General features: G+C 42.6%; 1 protein-coding gene across 1 annotated transcript in view; it reads left to right on the top strand.

The window, feature by feature from the left end:
• The window catches only part of insra (insulin receptor a), a 44,887-nt gene that overhangs the window by 14,131 nt on the left and 20,102 nt on the right, over nucleotides 1-10,654 (top strand). Inside the window, exon 3 of the mRNA XM_031865002.1 lies at nucleotides 9,340-9,676. Coding sequence (XP_031720862.1) covers nucleotides 9,340-9,676 — 337 coding nt within the window. The remainder of the gene's footprint in view (nucleotides 1-9,339; nucleotides 9,677-10,654) is intronic.

Below are 10,654 nucleotides of genomic sequence, written 5' to 3'. Positions count from 1 at the left end.
GTGTGTGTGTGTGTGTGTGTGTGTGTGTGTGTGTGTGTGTGTGTGTGTGGTGGCAACACAGGCTTATAAATCACACGGGAATAACCGTGTGTGTGGACGGAGTGGAAGGCTATTGTTTAGTCGTGTTGCCAGGAAACGGGAGAGTAACACTGTGGTGTAATTGTGGATAAGAACACATCAGTCATTCACCCAGGCTGTATCACAAGGAAATGCGAGGTCACCAGTCTCTATGGGGGTGAGTGGGTTTGGGTGGGGGGGGGAGTCCCGCCTCACCTCACCTCACCGTTGACCCTCGGCTCTCCTCTCTGCCGACCTCGTCGCAGGTCCTGCACGAAACGGCCGGCGCTGGTGCCACGATCGTGTTCCACTCCGAACAATGGCGGTCGCAGAAGTTCATGTCCAATTGTTTCCTGTCTTTGTTGCTGTGCTTCCTCTCCAAGGTTATAAATGTACACGGGGGGTCGAGGGTGTTGCCTCGGTAGCGGCAGACACTTTTATGACAGCAAAATACTGCCGGGTGACCCGTGTGGGTCAGCAATGCAGGAACGAGGACAAATTTAGCTGCTAGTAAAGCTATCTGCGGGGAAATAGGAGGATATTGTTACTAAGCTTTATTATTTTGAGATGGAAGTGACCCCTGGCTTGACAAAACATCAAGAAAACTATAATTTTATGATATTGTCCTGACTCTTGACTTGCCTGTATATCTGCCAACGATGTACTTCGTTGTCTCTCTGACAGAGTCGGTGGGTTTTCTGTGTTCGTAGCCTTAAAAATATGAACTGTGTTTGAAAGCCAAGCCAGCCTGGTCCCTCTCCCATCACATTAATCATTCCTTCTGTATCTATTTTTGCCATGGCTCCTCATTCCTTCAGTCTCCTCTTCTATATGATAGTATACCTTTAATCTGCAGCTTTCAGCGCGTTGTTGCTTTTCGCTGCGGTGGAAAGTAAATGTCATTGTTTTGGAACCAAAACAAGGATGATAGAAAATCTAGACTTGTGAAGCACGTTATGTTTATGCTTAGCATAAACGGCTATTCCACCGAATGAAAGTGTCCTCAAACCACCAGCCAAGACAAAGTGCAAAATATATTTTCTGTCCTCTCAATACGGACTGCTGTGATCGCGTAGAGTTAGCATAAACATCATCCACTTATAATATATACTCTACGTGCACATATTTTCTTATTGGCTGGTCGATATCTGTCCAAAACGAAGCATTACAACCCCAGCATCATGTTTGTATTCCTTTCCTTTCTTTATGTGCAGAGGCTTCCGAACAAACATTCAGCTTGTCTGCGAGAGCCATTTGTCTTCCATCTTTGTTTGTCTTTGCTTGCATCAGATTAATGCTTCTTCCTTTTATTACATTTTGTGCAGAGAGTTTTTAAGTACTGGTAATAGTGCGGTGCCCTCGGAAGAGCCGTTTGCAGCGCTCTCGAGAACGGTTCATCTCTCGATGACTCCGGGGAAGTGAAGAAGAGTTTAAATTGCAAAGTAAGAATATCCGGCATCCAAAAGTGAACTGCAGTCACTGAGCTGCAGCCGTCGACGACATGCTCAGCTCTGTCCGCAGAGCCCTGAAGTCCCGCCCCCTCTGCTGCACAGCACGCTATTTATTCAAAGTTTATTCATGTTGAACATGGCGCGTGTCCATGTTGCAAGTCAACGCTGCATGTCAACAATACACCCGTCAAGTGTGAAGTAGATCAGATCCACGATTCTCGAGATATGCATAAGGACACGCATACACACGTATACAGACAGAGAGTCCCTGCTTCATATAACAAGTAAAACATTTGAATGAAAGTTTGACCCAAAGACGAGCTAAGATTGTTAAAGAATAATAACAAAAAGGTTGAATTATAAAGGTCTTGAGATGACATTTAAAACACTCAACAGAGCAAGGAAATAAAGCCGCTGTGCTGACGCTGATATTTATATTAGCAAAGTGGCATAACTTGAAATACACACCCTGTGTTTATTACCCTCTACTCGTGTTATTGTGTAGATTACGATGCGTGAAAAAAAACCTCATAATAACCTAATTAGTAAACTTATTTTGTTGTGTGAATTCTATCACAAAACTTTGGTTTGTAATCATCCTTGAAAATAGAAAAAGGAATCAGACAGATGCGTATAAATCCAGCCTTGACAGTCTACTCTCTTCATGGTTCAGTATGCAGAGTGCTATTCTACAAGCCTAAATCCAGAATGCTCTCGGACCCCCTCCACACACACACACACACACACACACACACACACACACACACACACACACACACACACCATGAGTCCTTTCCTTTGAGCTGACTTAACTGCTCTGGCACTCAGTCTCGTGGAGCTGCACCCTGCGAACCCTCTCCGCTCAGCTCCTGGAGCCATTCCCATGGAATCCCAGACATGTCAGGCATTCGTTAAAGCTGGGCCGACAAGCGTTTCTTCGCCGCTCTATGTGCTCACATCAGACCCACAGGAAAATGTTTATTTTTTTAATCCACTCTCACAAGATACACGAGCCTGTGATCCAGATCTTTTATACACGTTTATTTTGTTATTCTTTATATTAAACAGCGTTTGTATTATTTGGGAAAGACATTTTGTGTTGCCGGGGAAGTCTGTTTTAGCTGTACCAAATGGATTTTCTTTTGTATGCTATGCGGCAAAATATCGCCATTGTTTAATATTATAACACCTCACTCCGTGAAGTGTTACTGATGCGTCAGAGCGAGGCCTTCTTATTTTTTTTATCTTTTTGGAGAAAGGAAAAACATTATGTAATGGTTGAAGATGGTGTTTTGTGAAAAGTAGTTAATTCAGGGAGTCGGGTGTCATTGATCTTGGCATCTTTGAGAGTGTTTTTCCCGCAGTACAAGGAAAGCAGAATAGAAGAATCTATTGTAAAATGTTGAAGTAGAAAATGTAACTAGAAGTGTACATCAAAAACTTAAGAGTATATTTTGCAACTTGCATAACTTCCACTGTTCCTTTTTGTTTTCTTCCATTTGTGATATTAATCTGCTTTATCCTTTTTGATCCTTTATTTAAACTTTCCATCGTGAGTCCCACATTGTTAGGAATCGGTGGAGTACTATTTGTTGAGTTCTGTAAGAGGATTCCTCGCAGTCTGAACCACCGGTCATGTTTACTTCCTAGATTTCCTTTTAATCCACATAATCTGTTGTCGGCACTGCTGAACACCAATAAAAACATGCACTCTAAAGACAGCAGTACCTGTGCTGTCTTTAGAGTGCATGTTTTGTATTATTTGTATTTATGACGTGAATGCCACATAAATGGTTTTGATGTTATGGCGAGTCGTCAAAGTCGACCACAGAGCTGGTAATTGTTTCGGCCTGACACTGGAAGGAAATGAAGATTCAAGGCCGAGGCGTGCATCATTAGCCTGTAGAGCAGGCAGTGTAATTGCGCATCAATGAGCGCTCAGTCTTTATCATTTCTATTCCAGTCACGGGCCGACTGGATATCTGGCATGCAGATGACAGGCAGGGCCGCATTAAAAACAAAAAGTGTTTTTCCATGTTGTTTGTGTGTTTTTGTTCTATTAACGGAGGCCGGGGCCAGTTAATGAAATTGTTTACGTTTGCTGTTGCTGCCGGAGTCATCTCTGAACCTGCTGCTGAGTCAGACCAGCTGACAAGTGGTTCGTGCTGGAAACATTTCGAACCTTTTCTCTCTGACGTACTTCATTTTGCTTCAATTTGAATGAGATTAAACGGTTTGTCTTTGGTTTTCTGTGTCAGATAAGACTAAATCAACGACATTATTCTAAAAGCATCACTTGTAGACGTAGTTCTTGTGATAACTAAATCTTACTTTTGCTATAAAAAACAGCTCAGTCTATGTGAATCTCAGATCCTGCTTCTGGTGTTTCTTGGTGTAAGTGCTACAACTAGCAGAAATGTTTAATTATCAATTAATCAATTAATAGATTACATGTTAACTTCCTAAAATGTCCAAAACGGCATTAATTGTCCATCTCAATTCCCCAGAGCCCATGGTGATTTTGTCAGCTAATGGATTTCAGCTCTTTTAACCATTTAATAAATGCATTTTTCACCGATAAATATTTGATTATTAGTAATTAACCTCAACTTGTATAAAGCCTAAACTCAGAGATGCGAGATGTTAATCTGGATTGTCTTCAGTCAACAAAGCCTGGGGCTGTTAGAGTCATTGTCAATGCAATGTAATTATTTAGCATTGTAGCATTTGCCCAATGTCCCCGTCTATACAGAGTCAAAGTCAACACCCCGACTAGAACGTCCTGATCTCGATGAACTGATTCATTGTTGATTTTAATCCATCCATCTTCATTCGCTGCCATCTCGTTCTTATTAAAGGTATAGAGGGAGCTGCAGAAGGCAGAGACGTGTTTGAAAAGTGGGGAGGAAGCCAGCAGCCAGCTCTGTATTAATGACATTATCAGGGCAGAGAGCAGTAATTACTCTAAAGCTCGGTTTAAACTCGCAGTAGTGAAGCCAAAAAATTACGTAATCACGGCCTGCGCGTGGTGTGCGAAGGCTCCGCAAGCGGTCCCGACGCTTTGTTGTGCACCTCTGAAATTTTGTAACTTTGTGTGTGCGCAAGCAGAGCTTTTCAGACATGACTTCCCCCAATACTTCACTGATAAAAGCACTATTATCATTTCAATGATGGCAAATTCTTTTTTTGATGCTTTAGAACAGAGATCGCCATTTTCAAGGACACGTTATTTGTTCTTCTTTGGATTCTTCTCTTCTGGGCCTTCAGCAGAAACCTCCTTTCATAAGAAACTAAATACTACCCTCATCATAGCCGTGGAATTTTAATTACCAACCAGCGCACAACCGCGTTCCCATTTTCTGGGGTCTAATACGATCTTGACGCAAAAAGCCCGATTATGCTGCTGTTTCATCACTGCCAAAAAAGGGGAACTTGGAAAAACTCACCACAAAATGATTTTAGGGAGGATTGTGGTTAATGACGAGTACGGAGACTCTCGATTTTAGGCAGCAATCCTTGAGTTTAGTTTTGAGTACCGTGAAGTGTGAATCTCCTTGCCTGTATAAATACAATTACTAAATATACTACAGTCCAATAATAAAGGCTTCCTGGTGTGCATTTTGATGTTGGTAGAAACGAGAAACTTTTAAATAGATAACTCCATACAGTCTGGTTGCAGAGAGCAGACAAGGAGCTGTTTATGTATTGTATGAGTCATTCCTTGCGAGCAATGTGGATTCTTTCTGCCTTTTCCACACCCCACGTTGTTGAAGCTCGCAGTCTGCGAAGATCTGTTTCTTCACCTCCCATTTCCAAGATGGCATCTCCCTGACGGGGTGTATTATTCTCTGTCACACAGGGGCTTTGAGTTGTGTTGGCTTGTTGTTGATGTTTGTTTCAGGCTCGGAGGATTGAGCATCTCATTGTGTGGTTCTGTGCTGATGAGATGAAGAGCCAGGCATTTCTGCAACATTATTTCCCAGCCTTCATGTGATCCCGCTGCACTTTGCACAAAAAAAAAAAAACGCATGACAAGAGATCAGACTGGCCCTGACCGGTGTGCCAGAGGAACCAGAGTAATATGGATAAGGAGTTCAAACAGGCGATACAAGCATTCAGCCTCAAGACTTTTAAAAGGAAAATGTAGCTTAAATGTAAACACCCATAAGTCCAACTGCCGACCCAGCACTCGTCTCCCAAAAATCCCATTGATTTATTGTTGTCGGGTGATTTTACGCTGTCCAAATGGAAGATAAGTAGCGGCGAAGCTGACAAGAGCAAACTCAAGCTGCGCATAACTAATTGACACATTGAGGAAAGACCTCTGATCTCCATGGACGGCGCTAGCTGAAGGGTCTATAATGAGTATAAAGAAAGCGGGCCCTTATTTAGAGATTTGCATGTTGGGTGGCTGGGGACCTTGAACACCTTTTTGACAAGCACACAAGAAACAAGTCTATCTGCTTCAGTGTGGTCACTGTTGTTTATATTATAGAAGCCTCTATGATGTCTGATGTTGAGTAATACCGCTTATTTAGGATCAACTACAATCATTGATTTTAACTCTGCAGACGAGTCAGTTGTTGGCCAAGTGAACTGTACAAATTTGTTGGACAGCGAGTGGATTGTTTTGGTGCTTCAGGAAAGAAGTTGCCCTTTTGGCACTTTTTGAAGTCACTGGAATTAATCGATCCACATTTACTCTTTTTTTTCCACTGGTGCCTCTGGTAAAAACAAAAATCAGACGTGTAACATTTGCATTGTTGCAACTGACGATCTATTATTATTATCTACTCGGATTGAAAAGTATACAAATAAATAAAAATGCCCATCAAGTTCTGAAGAAAAGTCTTTAAAATGTTTTGTCCAACCACCAGATCAGAATCTCAAGATATGTCATTTAAAATTATATAAAGCAGGAAACCATTGCACTGAAGACGCTTGAACCAGATACAGTTTAGATAAAGATAACGGGATTAAACGGTTATGTTCTGCCTGTTAATCTGTTAACTCATCGATTAATAGACCAATGAAATGTCAATAAAATGAAAAATACCCATTACAAGTTGTGAGCGATGTTCCCAAACATAATTCATTTAAAATGACAGAAAAGAAGCAATCCTTCAAATTGAACCAGACAATATTTGAACTTTCTCCTTGATAATACAGATGAAACACTTAATCGACAGTCAAACAACGAATTGTTTCAGCTTTAATGCAATGTTTTATATCTGAGCAGGACTGTGTGGTTTCTCTACATTCATCACTGAAGAATAATTAACTGCCCGTTGCAACATTTAATGGATTGTTGCTCAAAATGAATTCACTCGGAAGTAAAACATTTTAATCAGACATAATATACTGGACACTGGGCAAAAAAAAAAAGATGAACAAAGTGTCATAAATACGTACATTTTATCATTATTTATTTGAGTTTGTAGAACCATTTTCAGTTGTTACCGGTCCGTCTGTAAAAAGTGCTAATGAGTTGAGAGCATGATGAGACATGATGCATCATGGGAGGCACCGAGCTGTTCGGCACAAATCTAACGTAACACGGTTGTCTCAGTGTGAGTTTGAACCCATTTATGGCTGAAAAGCACCACGTTTCTCTCAACGAGGACTCCTGAATAACAAGATTTTGCTGGAGCGCTGTGTTCATCCTAATGTCATTTAATAGGGACTACTTGTGCTACTACTTGTGCTTTAGATTAAGTAGAAAAGCAGTCGATTCATAGCGGCGAGGAGACGGAAAGGGCAGAGCAGCTCGAGCCTGCACTTGTGCTGCCGTCTGATTGGCTGTGAGGGGAGCGAGAGGCACACAAAGGGTTAAACTATGTGGCTGTCTTCCTTGGAGATGTGAGAGGCCTTTTGAATGGCTAGCTTCTACGGCTAGCCAACACATTGGCTAAGGCTGAGGGTGGATCTGGTGCCGGGCCTGTGCTGCGACATGGAGCCCTGCTGCAGGATCAGGAGTCAGTGTGTGAGCAGACAGCAACGCTTTTGTTGCAGTGTGTGAGCAGACAGCAACGCTTTTGTTGCTGTGTGTGTGTGTGTGTGTGTGTGTGTGTTTCGTGTGTGTGTGTGTGTGTGTGTGTGTACATTTGAGGGGGAAAATTGAAGGGCAGCAACTTTGTAATAAAGTTCAAATACACTTTGGAGAGGGAAGCAAACATAGTATCAAGAGAGCATTTTAGTTTTTCAGTGTGGAAACCACCTTCAGCGGTCTTTGTAAGTCCCTATGACACTAATGAAACCAAGCAGTTAGAAAGCAAGAAAAATAAAGACGATTGAGAGTAATTGTCTCCTGTAAAAGGAAGCACAGCAGCCAATTCTCACATCTTGCTTTTTGTTCATGTGGCTGGATATGAGCTCAGACCCTCAACTTTACGGTCTGACCTATAACCCGCCCCGAAGCTCAGCGATGATTATCTCCCCTGCTGTTGAACAGTCCTAAATGTGGCTTATCTCAGCGGGCAGGTCAGTCAGCTGTGTTTACCTCTGAGAAGCCTCCATCCATCTTTGCAAACTTGTCCTCACACCTACACTGAGACCACAACACACACACACACACACACACACACACGAATCCTGAGAGTCTAATGTTATGTAACAGGCTGATTTACAGGCACGCACGCATGCAGACATATGCACAAACGGCCAACCTACAGACTCGTCTCTGTCTTTAAATGATGGTGTTTACGCCCCCAAAAAACATCACTGAATTTCAGTGTTCGTGTGAACAGAATCTTTCTGTCGGGGTTTCACAAAGAGCTTGTGTAGGTGTGTCCTGTGCATTCGTTTTCTGTGTAGCCTCTTTTAGATGAGTCGGGATATTTATCGTGTGTCATTGTATTGATGATGTGAGAGTATTTGGATTACGTTATTTGCGAAACAGTTTTGTGCAACAGCTCCAGCTTCAACTAAGGATAATTTATCAGTTGATCGCTTAGTTATTTTTTGATGAATCCATTAACAATTGAATCTATAAACGTCAGAAAATAATGAAACCATCCATCGCAATTTCCCACAATCCAAAGTGACAACTTCATCTACCATGTTCATCTAAAAGTCCAGTATTTCATTTTCAATTATATAAAATGTAGAAAAACAGCAAATCTGCACCAATGAGATGCTGGAACCAGTGACTGGTTGATCATAAATCAATGGCACAGTTATTGTTAATTAATTTTATGTCTCTCAATTAATCAAATCATTGTATCAGCACTAATCAACCAGACACTTTGATGTTTAGATATGGTGCTTTTAGATGTTGTGATGTATCTATATCTGTCGTAGTGGTTCCCAAAGTTGGAAACCTTAAGGACAGGCCGCAAGATGTTCCTTTTTATTTATAAAAGAAGTGACATTTACATTAACTACAATTTATAATAGTTTATAAATTGTAGTTAATGTAAATGTCCCCCCCCCCCCTCACTTTCACCGAGCCCTCTGGGTCAGTGTCTGTCTTTTTTGGAACTATTGGAGGATCCCCACTGTTCGTATTCAGCGTGCTTGTTGGCCAATGACAGATGGTCCTCTGGGCTGCTGGCTCGTGCAGCGAGGAGGGATTTGTCTCCCGCTGACAGAGACATCTGATCGTATGAGATTTCTGCGGAGGTGGAAATATTAAGACGTATTGTCATTGGAGATTAAAATCAGCTGTGTCACTTTGGGAAATCCTACGTCATGTGTTTGAATGCTAATGAGCCTCAGTTTCCAGTCTCTCTTCCTGCAGCTCACGTTCAGTCCTTAATACTTGTGCATTTTAAATAACCTTCACTATAACCGTTGCTTCACTAACTTCGTTGTCCCTCTCTCTCACATGCAGTGTGCCCTGTTCAGTGTAAGCATCGAGCCTGCACCATGGACAACCAGTGCTGCCACGACCAATGCCTGGGCGGCTGCCTGAAGCCCCACTCGGCCGGTCACTGCGTGGCCTGCCGCGGCCTCCAGCACGAGGACGGCTGTGTGGAGCGCTGCCCCGAAAACCGCTTCGTCTACAAGAGCTGGCGCTGCGTCTCCTTCGCCTTCTGCCAGGACCTCCACAACAAGTGCAAGCGAGAGAAGGAGCACAGCAAGCACCCCGACTGCCACGAGTACGTCATCCACAACGGTGCCTGCATCCCCGAGTGTCCCTCCGGCTACACGACCGTCAACTCCTCCTCGTAAGTGGACACTCGTGCCGGTCCGATGGGCTCTCGATGGTCGGATGGAACAATGTGTGATCAGTGAAGCCGGCTTAATATTCCGCATGCATACGCACACATCCACGTCAACATTTAATCCTCCTGGGCCTTTACACAGACGACTGGTTGATTCTCCTTTACTCCCCTATAAACCCATCTAATTCTGTCACATTCCTAAAAATGCCAACAATGCCTTAATTTACAAATCGTTTGTTGCTTTGTACAAACTGATTATTATCAAAAAAGACTCACCGGTGGCGTGCAGTAATCATTTGATTGGTGTGTTTGACCCGGACAGATTAGTAGCACAAAAGGTAGGAAGAATAAACTAATATAAGACATAAAAAGTAGGCCATTTATACTAGTTTATCTTAGAACAGACAATTATACACAAAGGATGTGATTTAGCAGTCCAATAATAAGAACAAATGATTCAACAATATATCAGCTTTAACAACAACAATAACATAAAGGAAGAAAGAGAGAATGAATTTAGCTCTTGTCACTGTGATTGTAGCACACTGTGACAGTGTGTGAACTCAGGTTCCCTCTGCTGAGCTCAGAAAGCTCTGCTATTAGGTGCAGACACACACGCACAACAATTTTTTTTTTTTCTGCATGTGTGTGAGAGCGCAGACAGAAAGGTCAAAGTGCTGCAGCGCTTTGACTCTGTGTCCATCAGCTAGTTTTTTTTTTCTGGCTCCTTTCTGTGAAAGCTATAGTAGGTGGGGGTGGGGGGGTTCCCCTTTTTCTCTACATCTATAATTTACAACCTGTTGTGTGCGTATCTCCGTAGCTGCCTCCGAGCAGACTTCTGGTTGACTTGCCAGTGAGCTTTATCGCATCCCTCTTTGACACCTTTCATTGACCGTGACAGGGCTGTTGATTAGTGCAGGTGTGCCTGCGAGACGCTCCAGTCAGCCCTAATCATTCTGCTCGGGCAGAGGTTGAAAAACG

This window comes from Anarrhichthys ocellatus, unplaced genomic scaffold, assembly GCF_004355925.1.
Source record: "Anarrhichthys ocellatus isolate YVR2014 unplaced genomic scaffold, GSC_Weel_1.0 scaffold32, whole genome shotgun sequence".
NCBI classification, from domain to species: Eukaryota; Metazoa; Chordata; class Actinopteri; order Perciformes; family Anarhichadidae; genus Anarrhichthys; species Anarrhichthys ocellatus.
The sequence above is the reverse complement of the archived record's forward strand: the minus strand, read 5'-3'. Positions and strand labels throughout refer to the sequence as shown.